The sequence below is a fragment of the Aaosphaeria arxii genome (genome assembly GCF_010015735.1).
Source record: "Aaosphaeria arxii CBS 175.79 unplaced genomic scaffold BU24scaffold_4, whole genome shotgun sequence".
NCBI lineage: Eukaryota > Fungi > Ascomycota > Dothideomycetes > Pleosporales > Aaosphaeria > Aaosphaeria arxii.
In genome coordinates this window covers 1338958-1363197 of record NW_022983477.1, presented here as the reverse complement: position 1 = coordinate 1363197, position 24240 = coordinate 1338958, and the positions used below count along the sequence as shown (strand labels likewise).

The window sequence follows — 24240 nt, the reverse complement described above, 5'->3', positions numbered from 1 at the left end:
GCTCCGTACTATCTGTTGTCCATTGACTCGTTTCTATTTCCAGCTCCACATCTGATCCACAATCCTGATTGGACTCCGCAATGTCTGTACTCGTAGATGTAAGACCAAATTGAACGGCGCAAGAGGAATGCAGACAGCAATCATAAGACTTGATCCCGTATGAACTAATTATCAACTGAGAACTGAGATAAGAGTAATTATTCACATTCTAAGCCTGGTAGAGTAATGGCTGGTGTATGCTGTCCAACATCCAGGCCTCTTACATCAGTTCCTCTACGGAGTACATCATGCGTATAAGTCCCAATGGGCTCCTGAACCCACCTATGTTATGACTATTCCCTCTACGAAGCTGTAATTCCCTGAACGGGCCTCTGAAACTCTGTAATTGCTGCAGCATTAGACTTCATCGGTACAATCAATACTATACCTTATCATCGCAAGTCTGCAGAGTACGTGAACAGAAAAATCATGGGGTAAATTGACGCTAAACCAAAAAAGGCCAATGATCTAACGATCAGCGTGACTGCGCGTCAACCTTTCTAATTAACGCGTCCCCCAACTTGATACTCCCAATCCTACGTCAACTTGAGGACCAGAGTCATCGTCAGACCAATGGCACCAAAAAGCAGTCCGCCGCAGTCGAGCTCTTCTCAAAATAAAAAACAGCAGACGATATCGAGCTTCTTTGCCCCCAAGCCATCGTCGATAAAGAAGACACCCGCGCCCGTCGAGGTCGTTTCGCCTGCGACAAACGGTGCCTCTAAGAAACCGGACGACGATGCTTCCGACGAAGACGATGCGCAAGTTATTGCTCGATCGACGGCCTCTCGAAGGAAACGTATAGTCGAAGACGACGACGACAGCGATGGAGACCCTGATCTGCCGGTGCAGAAGCGCATACGCAGCATCGCGAGTGTAGTGAATCCTGAGCAGGAGGTTACAGATATACCACATCGACCATCTCTAGGTCAGACGTCGGCGACATCTCTCAATGTTGCGAAACCAAAGGCACCTTCCGACCGCACATCAAAGTTCATTTTCTCCTCCTCACCCCCAGAACAAAACGAGAACGAAGTGGAAGAGGATGTCGATATTACACAAGAAGAGAAAGAGAGACTCCATCGGAAGTTTGTCGAGAAACTTGGAAAGCCCGACAGTTTTGCATCATTAAGAAGGAAAAACAAGTTGATATCGGAGGAAGCGGCAGAAGGCGAGGAGGGCGAAGACGAGGATGAAGAAGATAATCCAAAGGCCACAAAGGGCAAAAAGGGTGCTGCATCGAAAGCTGCACCAAAGCTCACACCAATGGACAAGCAATATCTGGACATCAAGCGAAAGCATCTGGATACTATCATTGTCATGGAGGTAGGGTACAAATATAAAATTTACGGAGAGGATGCACGGATCGCGTCGAAAGAACTGGGAATTGTTTGCATTCCAGGAAAGTTCAGATATGACGAACATCCCTCGGAGGCCCATTACAGCAAGTTTGCGTCTGCTAGTTTCCCCGTTCATCGATTGCAAGTTCACGTCAAACGATTGGTACAAGCAAACCACAAGGTTGGAGTTGTACGACAGGTCGAAACGGCCGCTTTGAAAGCCGCAGGCGACAACAGGAATACACCCTTCGTGCGGAAGCTCACAAATCTCTACACGAAAGGCACCTATGTCGATGACGTAGAAGGACTAGATTCAACGGGGGCCACGAACCCAGGGGCACAGTCCACAGGTTATCTACTTTGCATTACGGAATCCAACGCGAAAGGATGGGGCACCGATGAAAAGGTCCACGTGGGCATTGTTGCAGTTCAGCCAGCGACAGGTGATATAATATACGATGACTTTGAGGATGGGTTCATGAGAAGCGACATTGAGACGAGACTCCTTCATATCGCGCCGGCAGAATTCCTGATCGTCGGCGAACTCTCGAAAGCTACGGACAAGCTCATTCAGCACCTTTCGGCTAGCAAGACCAATGTCTTTGGAGACAAAGCTCGCGTTGAACGGGTCGACAAATCAAAGACCATGGCAGCTGAAGCCTACAGCCATATCTCCAACTTCTACGCAGACAAGATGAAGTCCGACGCCACAGTCACTTCAGATGGGTCAGGAGCTATCCTAGATACGGTTCACCAACTGTCTGAGCATGTCACGGTCTGTCTCTCAGCGATGATAAAACATCTCAGTGACTATGGCTTGGAACATGTTTTTGACCTCACCAAATACTTCCAATCTTTCAGTGCGCGTTCATACATGTTGCTAAATGGCAACACACTGTCGAGTCTGGAGATTTATCAGAATTCGGAGGACCAGTCCAGCAAAGGTAGTTTGTTCTGGACAATGGACCGGACCAAGACCCGTTTCGGGCAGCGACTGCTCAGAAAGTGGGTTGGTCGACCTCTAATTGACAAGAATCAATTAGAAGAGCGCATTGCGGCTGTGGAGGAGCTGAAAGAAGGAGAAAGGACCATCCCAGTCGATAAGCTCAAGTTTCTGCTCGGAAAGATCAAAGCCGACCTAGAGAAAGTCCTTATCCGCATATACTACAAGAAGTGCTCGCGCCCCGAGCTTCTTGTAGCATTACAGACCCTCCAGAGCATATCCGGCGAATACTCAAACACAAGGGACTCCTCAAAGGGAGGGTTTACATCGCCATTACTCAACACAGCTGTGTCCAATGTTCCCAAGATCTATCAAGACGTCACTGATTTCCTGGAAAAGATCAACGCTCAGGCAGCCAAAGACGACGACAAATATTCGTTCTTCCGTGAAGAACACGAGGCCGAGGATATCAATGACCACAAACTCAGCATTGCGTCCGTCGAGGATGATCTGAACACATACAAGAAGGAGGCAGCAGCAAAGCTAGGAAAGAGCAAGGTTGAATATGTTACCGTGGCAGGGGTTGAGTATCTCATCGAAGTGAAGAAGAAATCGCCCGAGGAGAGGAAAGTCCCTGCATCTTGGGCGCAGATATCTGCAACGAAAGCTGTAGTACGATTCCATACACCAGAAGTGAAACGTATGCTTCAGGAGCGAGATCAGCACAAGGAGTCTCTGGCAGCAGCGTGCGATGCAGCTTATTCCCGCCTGCTAGGCGATATCTCTGCAAAGTATCAAGAGCTTCGAGACTGCGTGCAGTCCCTTGCCACTCTCGATGCCCTGCTCTCATTAGCAACATTGGCATCGCAGCCAGGGTATGTCAAACCTACATTTGCGTCCGACATTCAGCTCTCCATCACCGGAGGACGGCACCCCATGGTTGAACAACTCCTACTGGACACCTATGTACCAAACGATGTTTCGCTTTCCCAGGATGCCACTCGAGCCCTGCTCGTCACAGGACCGAATATGGGAGGAAAATCATCCTACGTGCGGTCCGCAGCACTCATCGCCATCATGGGCCAGATCGGCTCGTACGTGCCCGCCACCGAAGCGCACCTCGGCATGCTAGACGCCGTGTACACGCGGATGGGTGCCTTCGACAACATGCTCAAGGGGGAGAGCACATTCATGGTCGAGCTGAGCGAAACAGCCGACATCCTCAAATCAGCGACGCCACGATCCCTGGTGATCCTCGACGAGCTGGGCCGTGGAACCAGCACGTTCGATGGCGTGGCTATCGCCGAGGCGGTCCTCGACTACGTGATCCGCGAACTCAAGTCTCTCACGCTGTTCATCACGCACTATCAGCATCTTGCCCGGGTGCAGGATCGTTTCGAGAACCACGAGCTGAAAAACGTGCACATGAGGTTCGAGGAGCGTGACGGCGGGAAAGAGGTCGTGTTCTTGTACGAGGCTGCGGAGGGAACGAGCCATCGATCGTATGGATTGAATGTTGCGAGATTAGCGGACGTGCCAGAGAAAGTCATCGATGTTGCAGAAGTGAAGAGCGCCGAGCTGGAAAACACGATGGCGGCGTGCAAGATGGCGAACCTGTAAGTTCACTCTAGAGTCTCCAAGCTCGGGAGGATCACGGTATCTAACTTTTCAACAGTGCTCGAATGCTCAGAGGCGTGGTTCGGGATGGCGACGAGAATGAGCTAGAGAAGCTTGTTGATGGGATATCACAATTGTAAAACAATTTGGTGCTAGGCGCTTTGGAGAACATACAGGGTATTGCATATTGCCAGGGGGACATCAAAAACAACTGTAATATCAAGGTATCGAGGTATATGTTTCACGCTGTCATCCCACGGGATGACCTCTATCTAGGTAGTAGTCCACCTCCGCCCTCAAATTCACGACTTCAATCACGAATAATAACGAAACCCCTTACGCCATCATGATGACCGCAATATGCATCCACCCGTCCATGTACGCCGCAACCCGTAGCAGATCCTCCACACTAGAAGCCAGCGGCAGCACCGCACCGTGCAGCACCGCCTGTGCGAGCAGCGGACTCCGTCGGCTGGGAAACAAACTTGGTATGATCTGGTTCAGCGCCGTGCCCACCGTCTGCGGTTGTCCTGCATCAAAACAGTCAGTGAAACCGTTTTTTCTTTGGAAGACCATACCAGTGGCCGGCACGGGGGGTAAAGTTACGTACGTGATGAAAGCGCGGGCGTGACAAGTGCCTGCACGACCCTCAACGATCCGGGAGCTTTATCTTTGCTCTTGGCCGCTGCGTCTGCCTTTGACGACGACGTAGCGTGCGGTAGGTACAGCTTAATCGGGATGTGTCGTAAGTTGACGCCCTGGGGGTTGAGCAGCTTCTGGTTGATGGGGCCGAAGAGCGAGAAGTCGTGCTGTTGGACCGAGTCCCAGAGCTGCGTGGAGTCTTCTTTGCTGAGCGACATTACGGTTCTGCCCGTGCCGTTGCGGAGGTAGTCTGCCTGTCGAGTGGGGGGTTTGATGAGCATTCGGATGTGTGGCCTAGGGGAGGGGTTGGCATACTTCCTTTGCACTGTTGATGAACATGTCGTAGAGATGTTTGCCATCCGCGTCGAGCTTGACGAGGTGCTCGACCGGGTAGTCTGAGAAGTGGACGGTGAGCCGCCAGGGAAGATTCACCTGGTCGTCTGCTGCTGTGTCGACTTTGCTGGAGGTGGCATCGTTGGGGTACGCGGGTTCATTCCCAGAGTAGAGGTCGTAGAGGAGGCCGAGGGGGTAGTGCCATTTCAAGGGGACGCCCTCGTGCTCCAGCCAGAGGTCGGTGACGTCTACGTCTGGGTAGATGAGTTTGTTGGAGAAGAAAGCGCGGAGGCGGTGGATTAGCAGGCCGAGGTATGATAGTCGGGGATATTGGATCTACATGGTTGTTTCTTTTGTGTGAGTGATTGATGGTTGGTGAGGGGATTACCGGTTTAGGCAATGATGGTATATAAAAAGGATGGGTTCCAAGAGGTGTGGTGGTGGTGTGGATCTGGCTTACTAGGTATGGATCAGAGTCATCGTACGTCCTGCAGTCGCCTTTGTGCAGCCGAATCTCGAGCGGAAGGCTTCCATTCCAGATGGTCTGGCGCAGTCTACTCGTTACATCGCGTGAACTGCTCATGTTCGGAGCAGACTATGGGGGGAGAGTCAGTTGCTAAGGGTCCCAGTATTAGGTTGTCGAGTCGTTCGTTAATAGGTGGGGGTTGTGGTTGGCTGGTCTAGTTCCATGGAGGCAAAAGGTTACTGGCAAAGCAAAGCAAAGCAAAGCGGGGGAATTAACATCCAGGGTCTACAAATAGATCCATTAATTACCCTTTGCGTGCCTGAGGTTGCTCGATAGTCAATAATCAAGGATCATCTATCCCGTAATCGTACCTAAGACGATTCCTTTTGCGGGGAAGTACTGCCGGTGGTCGTTATAACAACGGCAGCAGACCCACTTCCCCCCAATTACCATCTCGCCATTCATCAGCAACGTTCACTTGGAGCTCTTCATTAGTTTCCGTTCAATCACATAGGAAAACAATACAGCTTTGGGTGATCGATAGCTGAGCATTGCATTAAGCTGCTCCAACCAGATGACGACGATAACACTACTTGTCGAGCCGCCCACTCGGACCATGAGTTTCGCACTCAACCGCAAACGATCGAGGTTGATGTTGGAGTCGGACGACGAGGATGACAGCCGACTTGTACCGGCACACGCCTTGGCTGGCAGCAGTAGTAGCACCGGCCATCTTTTCAATAGCAACAATAATAGCAGCAATGCAGCGTCGTTACTATCTCCTACAGACAGCTTGAAGAAGACGAGAACGCAGGGCGAGCTGGACGAGCTGGACATCATACCGGCCGGCGAGGCGTGGAAAGTAGACCTCAAAAGCCTCCTGGAGAATGTCCCCATGCGCCCGAAGCCGGATGGAAGTTTGCTGCAGCCGCATGACAATAATGCAAGGTACCAGAGGGGCAAGTCAATCACCGTCCTGTGTGTGCAGGGAGCCCTGCAGCTACACTACGATCTTCTCTGGTATGTTGAACCGCTCTCATGACAACTCCTATCTACAATATTCCGGCGCGATTGCTAACGATACGATCTAGCGATGCGTTACCGGAGCTCTACTCGATCTCACCCTCATTGCAAGCCGTCGTCCTCTGCCGCGACCCGTCGTCCCACACTCCCACGAACACAATCCCCTTCTCGTTACCTCTACTCCAAGCCGTCAATCCCGGAAACAACTCATTCGTCAAGCTAGGCCTGCTGCATCCGCTGGGCGGTGGGCACTGTCCACTCGATGCGCTCGTGGTCATCGATGCACAGGGACGACGGAGGCTGGTCCTCCCGTTCGGCTGGGGCGCCGGCAGACACGCTGGGACAGCTGGAGGGAAGCTGGTGCGCGACACGCTGATGTCGCTGCTTAGATCGTGCGTGGAGGCGCTCGCGAGAGAGGGTTGAGATCGCGGCGTTGGTCTGGAGGCCCGTGGCATCACACCGCGCATTGAAGTTCGGGTAGGCAGGCAGGCGGGTTCCTTGCCGTTAATCGGTATTCTCGGGGGTAGAAAGTTGACCCCGAGATGTTGTAATAATAAATATACATAATGTTTGAATAGGGAGGGGAGACACGCGATGCGAGCAGGTTCACATATCAGGGTATACCCACAGCCAACAGTGGCGACACGAGTACATATTGCATAAATTATTCATTACTCATTGCGATATCATTCTTATACACGCATAATCCTCCCTTTGAGAGCCATAAACCGATCTTCCAGGTCAGGTTCCTCAGTCGTCAAGAGGAGTGTGTTGTTCATTTATCTGCAACGGGGAAGTCGCTGCCAGTCGTAGACTTGTAGCCCTTCCTGATGTAATCGGAGATCTGCTCGTCCTTGGCCTGCTCGACGGCAGACTGATGGTTGTTATCGTCAGCTTGAATACACGATAGTCGCCACATCACCTTACCTCATTATCCTGGGCACCCTGACCGAGGAACTTCTCCTGCACGAAGTCGACACCTACTCGACGCGTTAGTTGAAGAACAAAACGGAGCTTTGATATAGCATCATTGAGGAGAGGAGGGGGAGCAAAGGAGGTACCCACCCTTGTCAAGCAGGTCCTCATTCTTCTCGCTCTCGCGACCACCGCCAGCGGCAGAGTTGAGCTTGTCGCCGAGGCCGCCGAGGAAACCGCCGCCCTCTTGCTTCTGCTCCGGGTTGGAGGATGAGGCTTGGTTCTGGTTCTCGTTGTTGCCGCCGGTGAATTTGTTGACGAAGTCCATGGTTGGTAGTGTAGGGGGTTGGCTAGGTTGAGTTGTGTGTGTGTTTTGTGAGGGGGTATGGAAGAATAGGAATGGGAGATGATAGCTATGGGAGGAGGATTGGGTTCACTTTAAGGAAGATAAAAGAGGTATTTAAAGGACAGAGAGAGAAGAGGGGGGAAACTGGATTTCTTAGGTTCTTGGATGCAGTAGTGTTGTGCTCAGCCGTGCTTGTTTGTGGTGTAGTCAATCAGTCCATCAGTCCATCATGCCCCTTCTCACACATTCACTATTCTTGTAATGGAACTACGTCACTCGGCTTGTCCTGATTCGATCTAACCCAATCGCCCACCCCGCGTTTAGCGTCAGACCCACCCACCAACAAGATGCGCCAATCTAGGCCATTGAACGAGACAAGACATCCCACTACATACACGCACTAAGATAACTTCTTCAACCTTTCAGGGCGAGTGTTACGAGTAGCTGCATCGCACTTCTACAAACAACCTGCGTCGGTTTGTCTGTTCCTTCGTGCGTGCCATAGTTAACTGGTGAAGAGAGAGAGTCTTCCCCACCATGATTCCCATCACCATCATCACAGGCTTCCTGGGGTCAGGAAAGACTAGTGAGTCGCAAACTGCACGCAGCAAACACCCCACGCATCGGCCCTTTTCTCTCTGACAACAAGGTCACAGCCCTGATTCTCAACCTCATACCCCAGCTCCCCAAGACCTACAAGCTTGCGCTCCTGAAGAACGAGTTCGGTGACGTCGCCATTGACTCCCAATTGGCATCATCCAGCGCCATCAGCGGTGTCCAGGAACTGCTCAACGGCTGCATCTGCTGTAACCTCGTCGGTCAGCTCTCTGACGCCCTCGAGACGCTCGCAAATGATATCACTCCAGATCGCATCGTTATCGAGACCTCCGGGTCGGCGTTTCCTGCTACCCTTGCCATGGAGGTCAATCGGTTGTCGCAGAGTACCGGCAAATACGTCCTAGATGGAGTTATGTCAGTCATCGATACCGAGAACTGGAAGGGCTACGAAGACACCTCGATAACAGCAAAGATGCAAGCTCGTTACACGGACCTGATTGTGCTGAACAAATGGGAACTCGTCAGCGAGAGGAGGGTTGAAGATGTGGAGGATAAGATCCTTGATCTCGAAGTAGACCCCCCAACTCCACGAACGAAGAGTGACAAGGGATGGGTCGATAAGGACATAGTTTTCGGACTGGATGCGAAGCTGGCGAAGTCCATAGGCACAAAGTCCGAGCACCATCATGATCATGATCATCAGAGCGAAGTGGAGGTACTATCAGTAACACTGACTTCGCCCTCGAAAGCCGGCGTCGATGTCGAAAAGCTCCACAAGCTGCTAGAGCAGCCAACAAAGGACTCGATATACCGCATCAAGGGAATTCTTCACTCGTCCTCAGTGCCAAAATCTTCTGGTGGAAGTGCGACCTCGACATTGGAGGTCAGCAGTGGACGATCGCGTTACATTCTCAACTGGGCATTCGGTCGATGGACGTACACCCAGGTTCCTCCTCCTTCAACCACCACAACTCCACTCGCATCCGGCACTGCTACGCCAATAAGCTCTGGACAGAACACACCACTTCCTCCGGGCGAAGAGCCTGAGCTGCGGTTGACGGTGGTCACCGCAAAGTACGAATCCAATCAATGGCAGAAACGTATCGAATCCAGCGGGTTCGTCTCGTTGCAGAATTCAACCGATGGCACCTTGACCGTCCAGCGGATCCTTTAGAAACCTTCTCACCATCTGAATTGCCTCTGGCCCCGGCGTTGACCAAATTCGGACAGAAGACACGACCTCCTGCTGTCTCTTTCCAAATGTAGATAACCAACAATAGCATCGTTTTTGGTAGTATGGCGACAGATGCGGCTCGAATTGAATGTGGCGGCCGGTCCAGCCAATACTCTCCAAAACATCCAACATCCTCCCTCGTCCAGCATCAAAGATCGTCATGCAAACGTATTGAATCCGAAGTCTTGTCCTGAAAATTTCAAGGGCATGATGTTGCAACATTCTTACTATATAGAAGATAGAAATAGATTCACGCTGATTAAGTCTTCAAGACACAGCCGCCAACAGCTGTGGCTGCCTGTGCCTATACTCTATGTCGTTTCCCAGGGTACTCAAATGCAGCCAACCCATCTCCTACCCGGCGCATTGCAACAACTTGGCATATTGAGCTGTATGTAGAATTTTATCTTATTGGTCTGCGCGTAACACAGCATCTGTATTTGCAGGCGGTCAGGAGACGTCGGTAGATTGATGGACGGGTAGCTGCATGTCATGCTCGTGTATCAGCTCCACAAAATTTTCGACCTGCATTCTAACGGCCCGCCCTGCTTATGAGCACGCATTACAATTTTGTGAATGACCTCAAAACCAACTTACCCCAGACTTTGCATCAATATTGCCTCTCAACAGTGGCTTGCGTAGAGTAGGACAGCCCCACCGTCTATTAGTCGTTTTTTCACGATGTCTAGAGCGCAACAACTTCCCAATCCAAGCCTTGCGCTCAGCTTGTTACGAACAGCCTAACCGATTTTCTGGGGGAATGCTCTCACTCATGCGCAATCCAGAGGCACGATGAATCCATTACGTGCGAATAACTGCAACTATCACCATTTCCATCAACTCCGGTCCTTCGAGACTGCAATGGACGACGATGCATACCTCGAGACATAGCAAGATGCTCGAATATAAATAAGGACTTCTATCGTCTCCATCCACGAATCTCCACCACCAAGTTCAACAATCATTGCCCTTCAAGACTCCACTCCAAACAATTCACCAGCTCTCCAAGCATCTTTTTCCTTCGAAAATGAAGTTCACACTCCCACTCCTCCTCACCGGCCTCCTCACAAGCCTCACCACCGCCATCGCCCTCCCTCGTGGCTCCTCTTCCGCCGCCATCCAAATCCCAGGCAAGAGCGAGCTCCGCGTCTACTACCAAAACGGGCAGAACTTCATCTTCGAAGCCAACGTCGGGCCGCCGACCAGCGCACCCTCCGCGACTAGGAACATCTTCACCGGCGTCACTCGCACCAACACGCCACTCGCCGCCGTAACCTGGCTCGAGACCGACCCCGCGAACCCTGAGGTACGTCCATACGTCCAAGCCATCTCTCCATCTCTTCCCCCTTCACTCCCACTGACATTCTCCCACCCAATAGATCCGAGTCTACTACGTGACGCCGCGCAACACGCTCGCCGAGCTCGCCTTCATCAAGGGCCAGTGGAAGGTCGGCGCGGACATCGGATTCGCGGTCCAGCCTGACTCCGACGCCCTGTATGCGCTGCGCGTCGGCACCACCATCATCGTGGGCTACTCGAACGCGGACGGGAATCTCGCCGAGGCGTACTACTCCACCGGCACGCCGGTCTGGCAGACGTACACGCTTTGAGGCGGCAGTGGCTAGGCCTGGGAGGGCACGGGACTGCCCGGATTCAGGGGTGAATGACGGGTGGCATGTAGTGGAGATGTGAGGGCAGGGGGAAGGGTGGGGGACGGTTTCTTTTGTAGCTCAGTCTGTCGTTTCAGTAGTTAGGTCGTCAATTCCGATCCTTCGACTTCCTCCGCTTCTTCGCTAGAGGCTCGGAGGCATTTGCATTGCTTTCGCGCCGTTGTCTCGTTGCCGTGATTTCTCCTAGCTGTCGACTAGAATCGTGACGGAACAGATAGACGTGCACGTCTTCCTCCCCAGGTTCTTCGTCTCCCGGCAGCGGGATCTCGTGTTCTGCGACCTTGACGAAGCCCGCATCTGCCATCAGGTCGAAGAAGACCTCCTCGCTTGAGTGTCGGAATTTCATGGCGATGATCACGGCGAGGGTTGGAGACTGTTTGCTGATGCGGGAGATCGTGTTCACCAGTGCCGGGCTGTGGGTTTGTCAGTCATACAATGTTCTCAAGGATTGATATTTAATTTACATAAAATGGAAACTAACCTGCTGTCTGGATTGTAAGTGCAGTCTGCGGCCATGGCGATGTCTATGGGCTTCGCTGTGAGAATACTGGGTAACTCGGCTTCCCAGTCGAGTTCCAGGAAGCTGGCGGAGGTGTTGCTGGCCGTTTTGATGCCTTTGAGGTTGTGGTCGACAATCTCTTCGGCTTCGGATAGATCGGTGAGAATAAGTTCAGTGGATTCTAGGACTTGTGCTAGGGACATGCTGGCCTGCGGTTCGACATAAGTATGATATCTCTTTCGCTCTTGAGATTTAAGTGGGTCTTACCATTCCGCAGCCTGTGCCGAGTTCTAGTATCCGTAAAGATTGGTTGTCTTTTGAACGTTTGAAAACATTTGAAAAGGCATCGTTGGTGGGGTTTCGAACTTGTTCTACAAGATATGACGACGCTGCAATCCCGGCATCCCTAAGTTTTTGTCTCAGTCTAGGAGTACTACCACGCTATTCACAGGAGGGAAACGGACCATAAGTGCCGCGCAATGCTCTCGCCAGTCTCCTCCCAAATCCGGATTTCTGATTTTCCTTCAGAAGTGTCCGAGTCACCGAGTCCTATGCGTCTCTCGACCAACTTTCTCGCTTCCTTGGTGCCTTTTATGGGGTCTATTGGCGCACTGAATGCAGATACTATACCGCGTGTTTCTCGCCGAAGGAGACTGTTGAAATCGTCCCTCGAGATCTTAGGCTGCGTTCCTACTCTTACAATCACGGCGCCATTTACTTTGGATTTCTTGAATGGTAGACTGATTGGGAGAGTTCGCATTCCGGGGCCCCATACTATCTTTTTTGAAGCAATGATTGGACCTCCCGATTCGGGAATCAGTTCTGCAAAAAGAGTGACATCGTAAGGTAAGAAAGAGTCACCCAGATCAGAAGTGATCGTTATTAGGAAAGAGATCTCCGGCTCTGAGGATTTTGGTCCATTCACAATCCTGGGCGTTTTGAGAAATCGTAGGTAGCGCATGGCCTTGGGTGAGAAATGGCTAAATGAGTATGCAAGCACTCATGCAAGATAACATTGAAAAGTAATGAATGCGATGTAGATCTGTCTGGAGAGAGATATGATCACTGGACGCCAGGAAAAGATAGAGCATGGATCAGGCTCTCGGCTAACACCAGTGAATTGTGGAGTGCACGTGCACGTGCCCTGCACCGGGAGCTTTCTTTGGGGGGGAGGAGGAGGCTGGGGGGCCGGCCGACGACCGAACTTAGACCAGACGTTGGCGACACAACGCAACCGCAAACCTTACTTCAACACCATTGCAAGCACCCCCCTCCCTTGGATAAACGCTCCGTTCCTCCCTTCCGACCAAGCTCAATGCGCCCGCGATCCTCAGCGCGCCTTGGCCGCTGCGATTCGTTTCCTTCTTCAACCGCCTCGTCGACTTGAGACAAGCCCAATTTAGGCGCACGCCAGACGTCATGTATCGTCGCGGGGACCCTCGTTGGAACCGGACTATACAGAATATCGCTGACAATATCGAACATGCAAACGAGTCCACGCAGGAGCACCTCTACTCGTTCACCCATAGCTACGTGAATCCCTGCTTATCGTCCATCACGCAATGCTTGAACAGTTGCACGGAGCCGTGTCTCCCAGCGCGCGACGAGCGCCGGCGACACCATCGTCGTTCGCGGGGGAGAGCCGAGCTGAGCTTCGACTTCTATGATGACTGGGAGGAGGATGAGAATGATGGTTTGCTTGGTTGGGGAGGAGACAGCCTAGACAGGATGCTGGCCGGTTCCAACAGCTACGGCGCAGTGTCACAACCCGGTCGGCAGCGCGCCATGAGCTACGGGACGAGGAATCGCGACCCTAGGTACAACGCGGGGAGGAGAAAGAGCGCCGTGCAGCCTCATGATGGCGGCCCAGATCCGACCATCATACCGAGCTCATCATATTTTGGGTTCTTGGGGAGACTGCCTTTCAAGATTGGCGGGAAAGGATTGCGCTATAAGCCTTCAGCAGCAGATCTCACGGAGCATCCAGGCCAGACTAGAAGAAGTTTAGAAGAGGAACAGCCTCTGATTGAAGATAGCGACGAGGATGCAGGGTCAGGTCCCGAGCACAAGGGGCATCGTCGACAGAGAAGCCATACAAACACTTCAGGACACACCACCGACTCGCTTAGTTCGAGAGGAGACATATTCCCCAGCGAAGATGAATTAGACGATGCTGTACCTTTGGACGACGAATTCACGGCCGCGCTCGAAAGACGCACAACGAGTCAATGGCAAGATGAGAGCAGCAGTGGGAAGGCTCACTCCATAAGAGGAGGGAAAAGACCGAGCCATTCCCAGTTATCTAGCCGCAGAGCGTCGTCGCGCAATTCGCGAGGCTCCCGACGGAAGAGCAATGACGATACGAACAAACTGCTCTCCTCATCCCCGACTCCGGAAGAAGCCCCTACATTATCGGATCTAAAGCAAGAAGAGGAACGCATTCGATTGCAAGAAGAAGGCGAAATCGAGCGCAGGCGCCACGAAGCCCAGAAACTCGCCGTGCAGCGTGGTCTCGCAACGAACTCAGACCAACACCTCAGCGTCCGATCGGCCTCGCCCTCCTCCATGAAGATGCGCCGGTCGCCTTCGCCTTCCTACAGGCTCACCCAAAGCATACAAAGGGAGAGATCCCGCTCTCCACTGGTCGCTCCGCCAGCTACCGATACACACAACCCCGCCGACCTCGCGCCGTTCCCGCAGTTCGAAGAGCCGCAGACTGCCCCGGATAGCGGGTCTTTCCATATCGATGACAGCGATTATTCGAGCTTCGCGCCGACGCCGAATCGCCCGCTCTCGCTGATTAATGAGCCGAGAGAGATACCGGCCGATTCGAACTTCGTACCTGCTCGACTGCCACATTTCGATTCTTAGCTACCGTATTGGAAGGTTTGAACTATTATAGGGGTTGCAGAAATGGCGGGAGGTTTTCAGTGCACACTTGAGCTGTGCAGATGATTTACCAGAGCCTATTGGCTCCCTACCGGTGCACATAGAGATTGCTTGCTCTCCCAAGGGATTCAGCTATGCCTCTGGCACACAGCTGTCAGCTTGCAGTAGAGTCGAATGAAAGGTAATGACTTGAGAGCAGTTGTATTACGGATCATGAACTGCATGTACGTTTAATGTCTTGCATATGAATTGAAGCATTTTATGTGCTCCTTCCCAGCTGGTATTTTCTTCACAAGCTCGAAAGTGAGTAGATAGATGGTTAGATAGATAGAGAATTAAAGCATCAAAGTTCGACTAAATCCCCTCAGATTCCTCCAAAAGTGATCTTCCGCTTTGTGAGATCCTGGTATATCTCCTCCAAGGCATTACGTTTCCTCTTCTTGCTCACGTCCCTTTCTTCCCGCTCCTGCTCCTCTTCCTCGTCCAGGTCGGCGTCCTCCTGCGTGCGCGGTTTCCAGGCTGCGATCGAGCCGTCCTGGTGCGCGGAGTACATCTCCACGTCGTGTGCGCGCCATGAGAGCGAAGTGATTCTGTCTTTGGTGATTGCGGGTGCTTTCCCGGACGATGCGGCAGGCGCGTGATGCTGTCGCTCGGGCCGCTTGAGTCGCCGCACCAGCTCGCCTTCGAACAGTTCGTAACCCAAGATCTCGTGCCCGTTAGGATAGAACAGGAAGTCTTGTTCGAGCGGCAGGAATTGAGTGGGCGGAAGGACGGGTATGCAAGGTGCTAGTCCGGAATTCCTTACCATGGGCCCGAAGTTGGCAAGGGTGTTGGCGTAGCTGTTCGTGTCCCAGACTCGGATGCGCTCATCATGCCCACATGTGACGAGATGTCTGCCATCTTCGGTCCAGACGATACCGTTGACCGGTCCTCGGTGGGCCTTTCCGTGTACAGAGTTCCGGGTGAACGACGACGAGGCCGACTGGTTGATTCCTATGGAGTCTTCCAGGTCGAGTAGTCCCAGTTCGCCAACGCTGCGACGGATATCCCAAAACCGCACGCTGCCGTCCGTGGCACCACTTGCGAGAAGATGTTCTTGGACAGGGCTCCATGCTGTGGACAGGACGGCGCCGGAATGCCCTGCGAGTGAATGTGTACTGGCGCCAGAGCGCAGATCTACGAGGCGCACGGCGGGATATTGGGTCGCGCATGCAACTAGAAGATGGTCCGCGATCGGGGACAGCGCGATGTTGTAAACGACAGAGTCCAGGTCGAATGACGCCGAAACGTGTAGGGTCTCGCTGGAGTATATCTTTACGGTGTGATCGTATGACGAAGTGAGAAATGCGAGTGAGTCAAATGGGTAATATGCGACTTGGGTTATCCCGAGCTTATGTTGATCCGACGATTTCTTCACGCTGGAGAGCGGGCGATATGACAGGTTCCCGTCGTCTGCGACGGAAGGCTCTTCGAGATCCCATACGGCGATCGAGGAATCAGCGCCTCCGGAAAGTAGATAGCGGCCTTCGAAACGATCGATAGCGATCGCATTCACGCCAGATGCATGGGCAGGAGGGCATTCGTTGGGGTTTTCCTTTGAAGGCGATTTGTGACTGAATGTCACGGAGGTCGGCTGGATTGCGTAGACAAGCCGCGAGGTGGTTGCGCGTTTGACATCGTTGGGGGTATTGAAGCCGATCGATCGGGCGAGGAGGTCTTGCGTGTTCATGTGAGAGCTACATGCTCTGGAGTGAAGTGATGTTAGGGTTTGGGGTAATAGTGAGATGACGCATGTAGAGGTATGCGGGTGGTTATATAAGCCATTCACGCGCCCCACTTTTTAAGATCTGAGCACCTTGCTCTACTTTACCAAGAGCCTTTCGTTCTAACACTCAAAACGCATGCTGTGAGGTTCTGTGTCAATTCGAATGACACAATCAAAGAGATCTCGATCGGAGATGACGACCGGAGATGAGGGAGAGTTACCTGAAAGAAATCATAAACGAGCAGCGACTGTTTACGATGCCGTAGCAGGTCAGAGATTCGAGATTTCTATACACTGAAGAGATCTGACTATTTTCAGGACGGGTATCTCAATGGGGGTTTATCGGGTCCGAAAGGCCTTCTTCTATGCTGCAACCTCTCAGACCAGACGAAGTTCTATACAGGGCCAGCAATGCCCCAACACGTTATGAGGAGACCGACCATTATTTTGCACATACTAAACTCCGCCCGGATCAGAAACTTCCCAGTAGTGAGCTTCTCACTGCGTTGCATGCCTATTTCTCGGAGTACTATGAGAGAAGTGAGGAGCAATTCAACCAGAAAATATGGAACAGTATGGACGAGACCGCACTTATTGCACTAGGCATTTTGATGGAAGAGACGGCAAGGGAGGTTCTTGGGGAGACTGGCGATCTAGCATTTCTTGAGGCGGCGGGCGCTGAAGATGAATTGTATGAAGAGGCCGAGGAGAAGAGGACGGCCAAGCAAGAGTCTCAATCGCGGCAGGTGTCGTCAACCCGTGAGACATTGTCAAGGGTTGAAGCAGAAGACGATAGCATCTCATCCAACTTTGCATCACCGAGTTTATCGGGCGACTCAGATTTGGATTGAATGTGAAATGCGGATTGCAAACGACAGACCTGTCTAAGCGCGCTGGCCGTAGATCTCGTTGACAGATCTACTTGGAGATCCCAGAGCACATGAATCGATCATGAAGTGCTAGTTAAGGTAGGTAGGTACTTGGGTATCATTTGTAAGGGCATGACTTTGCTTGGCATGGCAATTGGGGAAGGCACGCTGGGCCATCACTTCACCACAAATCCTGCAACTTGCAATACAACTTCATGGTATGTGGTTTTTGTCCTTTCGATTGTGGTGTATCTGATTCAAGTCAGGCTCCCAAAATAACCGCAAATGCAGCCAAACAGGCGCTCATCCTCTCCTGGTTCCACAAGACCGCTGTGGCCCACAGCATCAAAGACCTTGAGAAAGCGCTCCCCTCTGTTGCGTCTATCAATGGAATGCAAGTGAAGGACTACTTGCAGTCTTTATCTGACGACAACAAGATTCGTGTTGAAAAGATCGGCAGCGGCAACTGGTACTGGAGCTTCCCAAGCGACGAGAAAAAAGCCAAACAGAAGGCCCTCGCCCAGGCTCAAGACGAGCATGACAAGGCCCAGGCTTTGGTCGACGAACTTCAATCCAAGGTCAACGAAGCAGGTGCTGCAAGAGAAGAAGATGCAGATATGCGTATGGGAACAGGTTAGTGTACATGGAGGGTTTAGGCAGCGTCTCTAAATATACTAGGTGGCGACCGCAAAACCCTCATCAAAGAGCACACAGACCTGACTACGGAGATCGAGCACCTTCGTCAGGAGCTCGCTGCGTATAGCGAGCATGATCCTGTAGAGATGGAAAAGAAGAAGCAAGAAGTACAACAATTCAAGGAGGAAGCAGAGAAAAATATGGACAAGATCCTGAGCATGGAAGACTGGTTTAGGAAGCAGGTTGGTGGCGACAAAGAGCAGATGGAGGCCATCATGCGAGACTGCTATGGCGATGAGTTTGACGAAGAGGTGTCCGGCCTACGGGAATTGTAATGTCTTCGGATTCCCCACTCCAGCTGGACCTATGTAGGCTGATTCCTTGTACTCCTTGCGAGGCGTCACTACGGTGGTGGGCTCCGTGTATCCCACCCTAACTGCGGTACAGTGATATCCCGCTAGATATTCCAATGCTCCGCCACACTTTGCAATGACGAGGGATGAATCATCTGTGCCATAGCCAGTCAATATACGAGAATCAAATACATCCCAAGGAAGGGTTGAGTCACTTTCCATGACTGTTCCTGAGGCTTGTCCGCATGTGGTAGTTGCGTGGACCGAGCTCTAAATGTTAGTGGCTGTGACAATCGCTCGCTCGCTCGCTTCCGGACCCGCGTCATCAACCTTAGGTAGTTACTTTTAACAAAACCTCCCCTCCAGGTTGTCGCCGAAAACGTACTCCATATCCACATCTGTGCTCCCACGGGACAGCAACCCCCGCCAATTGCAACACTTCACACACGCAAATTTATCGATACCACTAGATTCATTCCTTCCATACCCTTAACAACTTCTGTACATATACCCCGCATGGCTTCAGCGACCGACGAAGGCGCATCTCACGACAGCCAAGCTGGTCCGACAAGCCCACCGCGGAGGGGCGGACCAGGCCGTGGCAGAGGCAGAGGAGCTTCTCGAGGGCCTCGAACTGCAGAGGATCAGCAAGAGTTCCCAGGATCGAGGGGGCGAGGGCGTGGCACAAACAGAGGTGGAGGAAGAGGCCGTGGCGACCGCGGTGGTCGAGGGGCCGAGCGAAGCTCTGGAAAGGCACCCGCAGCTGATGCTGAGCCTGGTATGACTATCAAATATACCTACTCGGTCGCAAAGCATGTATTGTTAAGTGATGCTAACGAGTACGACTAGCAGCTCCAAAACTAGAGGCGCCCGCAGCAGCAGAAGACCCAGACGCTGAAGTTTGCTTCATCTGCGCATCCCCCGTTCAACATACGGCAGTGTCCCCTTGCAACCACCGTACCTGTCACATCTGCTCTTTGCGGTTGAGAGCGCTATACAAGACTAAAACCTGCGCACATTGCAGAACAGAATCCGACCACGTTATTTTCACAGACGATGTTGTCAAAAATTATGAAGATTATGGGGCAAAGGATTTCTTCAAGTCTGATGATAATCTTGGGATCCGATTCGAAACGACCGAGACATATGAGGATACAGTGCTGTTGTTGAGGTATAATTGCCCAGACGCCGACTGTGATGTAGCTTGCTTGGGATGGCCGGATCTGCATCGACATGTGAAGACTGCGCATGGAAAATCTATGTGGTGGGTATACATTGAAGCAACAGTATTGTTCCGCTCGACTAACAACCTGCAGTGATTTATGCACGCGAAATAAGAAAGTATTCACACATGAACACGAATTATTCACACCAGCAGAACTAGGAAGGCATCGGAAATTCGGAGACGACAATCCAGGAGCTATCGACCAGAGCGGTTTCAAAGGTCACCCCGAATGCGGATTTTGCAAAGAACGATTCTACGGGGATGACGAGCTCTACACACATTGCAGAGATAAGCACGAGCGCTGTCATATTTGTGACCGCCGCGACGGTGGACGGAAACAACAGTACTACGTGGACTACAACGGTCTCGAGGCTCATTTCCGGAAAGATCATTTCCTTTGCCCGGACACGGAATGTTTGGAGAAGAAGTTCGTAGTCTTCGACTCTGAGATGGACTTGAAGGCGCACCAGATTGAAGTGCATCCAAATGGTTTATCGAAGGATGCGCTGCGCGACGCTCGCAGGGTGGACATGTCAGGATTTCAATATCGGGCACCCCATGAACAAGAACGAGGCGGACGCAGGGGGAGAGGCAGAGAGGGAGGAGGAAGAGGACGCGGACGTGATCCAAACGCCGAGCCACTTCCTGCATCGTCTGCACAGCCGCTGACTCGAGCCGAATTGGCATATCAGAGACAGATGGCGATCCAAAGTGCACCGACTGCGACTAGCCGCTCTTTCGGTGGACAGCTAACGTCAACACCAACGCCTTCGGAAGCTTTTACTGCTCGCGCCCCTCCTAACACCGCGGAACCCGCCACAGTGACAGCATCTCGACCCCCAGCTCCTTCCAATGGAGTTTCAAACACCACCAATGCCACCAACACTCCAGCAGCAGCTAACATTCCTCGAACACCGGCCGAGCATGCAAGACAGTTGCGCCACAATGCCGTGATAGAGCGAGCAGCAGGTCTTTTGCGGAATGACCAAAGCAAGCTTGGCGAATTCCGCAACCAAGTCACGGCGTATCGGACATCGAAAGTCACGGCGACACAATTGATAGATGGCTTCTTCTCGTTGTTCGATACAAGCTCAGCGGAGCTGGGCAAGCTGGTGAAGGAGTTGGCAGACATCTTTGAGATTCCAGGCAAGAAAGATAATCTGCTCAAGTCTTGGAATGATTGGAGGGCTATCAACGAAGACTACCCATCTTTACCTGGAGCAGCTAGCGGACTATCTCTGGGTGGTTCTGCAGCACACGGTGGTTCAAGGGTGCTGAAACTCAAGAGTTCTACAGCACAATCATCGCGATCTTCGGTCAACAAGCAAGCCAGCTGGTCGTCATCGTCATCTAGCAACCCATTCCCTGCGCTCCCAACAGCGGCGTCGTTAAGTCGGATAGGAGCCAAGCCCGGACAGACACCTTGGTCATCATCCTCGGCGTCGGGTTCGGCACCAGCGGCAAGGATCTCGCCACTGCCGTCACGAACCTCGTCGTCCGTCGCGCTGAACAACGCCACCAAGAAGGCACCCGCCAGGTCGGCCGACGCATTCCCTGCACTGCCGGCGGCACCGAAGCCAACAAGTACCATCTTCAGTCCAGGATACACGGGCGCAGGCCTCCGACGGGACAACAGCGGGCGCAATACCCCAGTCAATGCTTGGGCAGGGGGAGCAGCCGGGCAGAGCAGTGCAGCATTGCCCGACGACGACGCAGCCGCTGGGCTTCCAGGAGCAAAGAAGAAGGGGAACAAGAACAAGAAGCAGACACTATTCCACTTCGGATAGGTTCAAGGCTCCTGAAAAGAAGATGAGAAGTGGTCCATGGTTACGTTGCAAAGCTAGACAAACAGGTACCTGGACTGTGACAACCTTGCGCTGGGCGGGAGGATGGCGCAGGATCCCTGGGAATTTAGACCAGAGGCATAAGAGATAGGTAGCCAGATACCTGAGTTTTGGATGTAATTACCTAGTCATCACAGTGTTGGACCGATCCAAGCAACACCGGGAACGAAAACGGGAAAACATGGCTCGTGCACGCATCTGTCAATGTCACGTACAACAGACACAGCCGTGACAACTACGTCGTACCCGGTGATCATCAGGAACAGACTCCAAATAAAGAAATCATCATGAAGCTAAAACAGAGTTTATCAAAACCAACGTCCATGCATGCATATACGGCCGCTTCTTCCCGGAGCGGCCCCGATCAAGTGGGTCTGTCTGGCTGTTCGTCGACCATACAGATAGATGTTGTTGGGATGGATTGGTTGTTGGTTGGTTCGTGCGTGCGTGCTCGATCATGGTGAGATCTCAACTTTACGTCTTGTAATTATCGCAATTTGCGAATGGTTAGGTAAGATGTGACGTGTGAGTTGCAGACAGGACTGTGACGCACGATCAAGAGACGTGGTTGAGGGTATATGCATTTCTCGCAATGATGTAAATTGCGGCTTCTGACTTGACGCAAAGGTATGGTTATGGATGGGGCCAATGAATGCGCTCGCGGCGCTACAATGATGAACGAGTTGTTTCTGTTTGGGGATATGTTGAGAGAGGGAAAGACCGTCGATGGTACTGTTCTAACTGCTTCTGCTCATGTTTGATGTTGGGCTGGGTTCGTGAAATTTAACGTACTATGTACGGAGTACATTCACACTTGCTACATGAACGAATTGTGTGGCCAATGAGTAAACTGTGTCTTTCTTTCCCTCTCACTTTGAATTTTACCTTGAGGATTAGGGCGAGTAATCAAATGTTCTGATAATGATGCCGTAAGTGTGTATGCAGTTTCATTGAGTACATCTATCTGAGAGTCTGCTACTCCATGCACAACATATATCGAAAAGACATTGTCCCCTGACAGAGTCCTCCGTAACTAGGTAACTACCTAGTTACCAGGAGAAAGAAAAAGAAACAAAAAGATCTTCCACGTCACACGGCACGGCACCAGACTGTCGGGAAATCCGGCGCCCGTGTCGATGGGCGGGCGACAGATAGACAAATGGATGGACGGCCAACGCAAGGCAGGGCAAGGCAGGGCTGGCTTAGGCTGGGCTTGGGGCGTTCGAAGGGGGTGTGGGATGGCTGCGACTGGCTACAAGCGGCCATGTTAAGTACATTAGGGTCTACTGTATGTATGGCTGAGGCACAGAGAGGGTCACAGGCACGGAGAAGGTGATAATCAGGAGGATTGAGAGGGTAAGGGTGTCGGTTGCAGGACCAGGAGAATCATCGGTGGGGGTGGTTGAATGGATAAATAAGTGGGATGATGACGATGGCGATGGCGATGATGGGGATGTTAATGTTGTTGTTGTTTTCGTTATAGGTGTTCGGAGGTGTTGCTGATAGACAAAGGGTTAGGTTTCAGATGTACTCCATACATTGTACATGTATGTGCATATCTACCTACCTAACTGGGTAAAATCTTGGGGCTGGTGGGATGTAACTCTCCTGCATGAGTGAACGTTTTTCTTGAAACATTGGCACTTCATTTTCCATTGTTCTCCTTTTACTCCGTACACACACAGACACATCCGTTGAGTGTGGAAAAATTCGACTTCGTACGTGGAGTCTTTCTACAATAATTAAAAGGCGTGAAATGGAATGCGCCAACCGTTCCACAGACAGGCCAACGGCGGGTACTACCACAGGTACCACAGTTTGATTTCCACCATACGAGTGGTCTCAACTACAGCCACCCACCCACCCACCGTGCCCTCGGGGTTCCGTCGCATCTTGAGTATTGGTGCCCTGTTCATCGTCTGATTTCCTCCTCTCCTCCTCCTCTTCCGTTCTTCTGGTTCTAACGTCATTCGGCTGCCAATTGTTGGGGAATCTGTTGACCGAGGATTGGGATATTGGAAACCGAAGGGAAGGAAATCGAAAACCAAATAAGCAGGCAAATCGTCGTAATCATCGGTGCGTTTTAGTCATTGCTTCGAGATCCATTGCCTACATTGGTAAGGTATTCTTTACGCATACAACGTCTTAGTCAGTCTATACTACACTGCAACGCATATTGGGTCTACAAGTGACAGCTATTCTGTACGGAGTAGCCTATACTCCGTATACCAAAGCAGCAAAACAAAACTAGCAAAGCACAGTATATCGTACACATACAATTACAGAGTATTACAGAGTATGGAGTACTGTTCAATGCCAAATGATAAGTGTAAAGTGTCAGCGCCAGTGTCAGTGCCAGTGCCAGTGCCCCGTCCACCCGCCAATCTGCCAGTCGCCCGCCGCCAGCTGACGCCTCCGCCGACGCCAACGAAAATCAGATGGTCGCGTCCTTTTCTTTATTCTCCCCACTGGGGAAATAATTAACTAATACTGTGTACTACTCCGTACTTGGCAGCAGAAGAGGAGGAAGAGGAGGAAGAGAAGAAGGAGAGGAAAACAGAGAAGGCAATCCTAGTCCCCGGGTGTATCGTTCAAGCTTGACAACTCTATCTGAGGCTATTAATTTAGAGGTAGTATCTTACCCTTTTCTTACCATTACAGCAACAAGATTGAACAGCCAATACCATACACATACTCTGTACTCGGTACTCCATATCGGATCTCCATGCCCTCTCCAGGCAATTCCTTTCACTTTATCCCTTCCCAGCAAGATCCCTGGCAGCCATCCTATCGCTGCATCAGTGCATATCATACTCGTCCTGTCAGTGCAGTGCCATTATTGCTAACTATTGGTATTTGCCATTGCCACTGTCGCGGGCCCTCTCCGATCCCTCCCTCCTGATTTTCGTATCGTCTTGTCTTCCCTTTCTTCTTTTGTTTTTTTTTGTTCTTTGTTCTCGCGCATCCTTTTGCGATCCCCCCTCAGGCACACACACACACACACACACACACACACACACACACACACATCACC

The 24240-nt window shown here is 51.9% G+C and overlaps 12 protein-coding genes across 12 annotated transcripts; 8 read left to right on the top strand and 4 right to left on the bottom strand.

The window, feature by feature from the left end:
- The first annotated feature begins 568 nt into the window (after nt 1-568).
- Nucleotides 569-4267, top strand: BU24DRAFT_450368 (DNA mismatch repair protein-like protein msh3). Its single transcript, XM_033531020.1, has 2 exons — nt 569-3938; nt 3998-4267. Exons 1-2 carry the CDS (start codon nt 613-615, stop codon nt 4077-4079), a joined length of 3408 nt encoding a protein of 1135 aa, XP_033384032.1. The 5' UTR covers nt 569-612; the 3' UTR covers nt 4080-4267.
- Nucleotides 4148-5732, bottom strand: BU24DRAFT_421998 (autophagy protein 5). Its single transcript, XM_033527869.1, has 4 exons — nt 5375-5732; nt 4897-5250; nt 4550-4835; nt 4148-4469 (listed from the first exon to the last, which is right to left on the bottom strand). Exons 1-4 carry the CDS (start codon nt 5495-5497, stop codon nt 4276-4278), a joined length of 957 nt encoding a protein of 318 aa, XP_033384031.1. The 5' UTR covers nt 5498-5732; the 3' UTR covers nt 4148-4275.
- Nucleotides 5727-7128, top strand: BU24DRAFT_183467 (uncharacterized protein). The gene is made up of 2 exons (XM_033521643.1): nt 5727-6400; nt 6472-7128. Exons 1-2 carry the CDS (start codon nt 5955-5957, stop codon nt 6824-6826), a joined length of 801 nt encoding a protein of 266 aa, XP_033384030.1. The 5' UTR covers nt 5727-5954; the 3' UTR covers nt 6827-7128.
- On the bottom strand, nt 6753-7913 carry BU24DRAFT_421996 (uncharacterized protein). The gene is made up of 3 exons (XM_033527868.1): nt 7469-7913; nt 7331-7383; nt 6753-7277 (listed from the first exon to the last, which is right to left on the bottom strand). The coding sequence occupies exons 1-3, from the start codon at nt 7644-7646 to the stop codon at nt 7179-7181; spliced, it is 330 nt and encodes a 109-aa protein (XP_033384029.1). The 5' UTR covers nt 7647-7913; the 3' UTR covers nt 6753-7178.
- A 288-nt stretch (nt 7914-8201) lies between these two features.
- Nucleotides 8202-9396, top strand: BU24DRAFT_408888 (CobW domain-containing protein; the record flags this gene model as incomplete). The annotated part of the gene is made up of 2 exons (XM_033525886.1): nt 8202-8250; nt 8321-9396. 2 exons carry the CDS (start codon nt 8202-8204, stop codon nt 9394-9396), a joined length of 1125 nt encoding a protein of 374 aa, XP_033384028.1.
- Nucleotides 9397-10042: 646 nt separating this feature from the next.
- Nucleotides 10043-11113, top strand: BU24DRAFT_421994 (uncharacterized protein). The gene is made up of 2 exons (XM_033527867.1): nt 10043-10762; nt 10836-11113. The coding sequence occupies exons 1-2, from the start codon at nt 10484-10486 to the stop codon at nt 11064-11066; spliced, it is 510 nt and encodes a 169-aa protein (XP_033384027.1). The 5' UTR covers nt 10043-10483; the 3' UTR covers nt 11067-11113.
- A 101-nt stretch (nt 11114-11214) lies between these two features.
- Nucleotides 11215-12586, bottom strand: BU24DRAFT_461921 (uncharacterized protein; the record flags this gene model as incomplete). The annotated part of the gene is made up of 4 exons (XM_033531936.1): nt 11215-11539; nt 11608-11834; nt 11893-12031; nt 12090-12586. The coding sequence occupies 4 exons, from the start codon at nt 12584-12586 to the stop codon at nt 11215-11217; spliced, it is 1188 nt and encodes a 395-aa protein (XP_033384026.1).
- A 243-nt stretch (nt 12587-12829) lies between these two features.
- Nucleotides 12830-14869, top strand: BU24DRAFT_421991 (uncharacterized protein). Its single transcript, XM_033527866.1, has one exon. It carries the CDS (start codon nt 13045-13047, stop codon nt 14494-14496), a length of 1452 nt encoding a protein of 483 aa, XP_033384025.1. The 5' UTR covers nt 12830-13044; the 3' UTR covers nt 14497-14869.
- BU24DRAFT_421990 (WD40 repeat-like protein) lies at nt 14700-16251 on the bottom strand. Its single transcript, XM_033527865.1, has one exon. It carries the CDS (start codon nt 16241-16243, stop codon nt 14879-14881), a length of 1365 nt encoding a protein of 454 aa, XP_033384024.1. The 5' UTR covers nt 16244-16251; the 3' UTR covers nt 14700-14878.
- Nucleotides 16252-16378: 127 nt separating this feature from the next.
- BU24DRAFT_183355 (uncharacterized protein) lies at nt 16379-17299 on the top strand. Its single transcript, XM_033521642.1, has 2 exons — nt 16379-16548; nt 16598-17299. The coding sequence occupies exons 1-2, from the start codon at nt 16443-16445 to the stop codon at nt 17128-17130; spliced, it is 639 nt and encodes a 212-aa protein (XP_033384023.1). The 5' UTR covers nt 16379-16442; the 3' UTR covers nt 17131-17299.
- Nucleotides 17296-18338, top strand: BU24DRAFT_421989 (meiotic nuclear division protein 1; the record flags this gene model as incomplete). Its single annotated transcript, XM_033527864.1, has 3 exons — nt 17296-17298; nt 17415-17781; nt 17827-18338. 3 exons carry the CDS (start codon nt 17296-17298, stop codon nt 18117-18119), a joined length of 663 nt encoding a protein of 220 aa, XP_033384022.1. The 3' UTR covers nt 18120-18338.
- Nucleotides 18339-18653: 315 nt separating this feature from the next.
- BU24DRAFT_433102 (uncharacterized protein) lies at nt 18654-21149 on the top strand (the record flags this gene model as incomplete). Its single annotated transcript, XM_033529952.1, has 3 exons — nt 18654-18915; nt 18987-19401; nt 19454-21149. The coding sequence occupies 3 exons, from the start codon at nt 18654-18656 to the stop codon at nt 21147-21149; spliced, it is 2373 nt and encodes a 790-aa protein (XP_033384021.1).
- Between the last annotated feature and the right edge of the window lie 3091 nt (nt 21150-24240).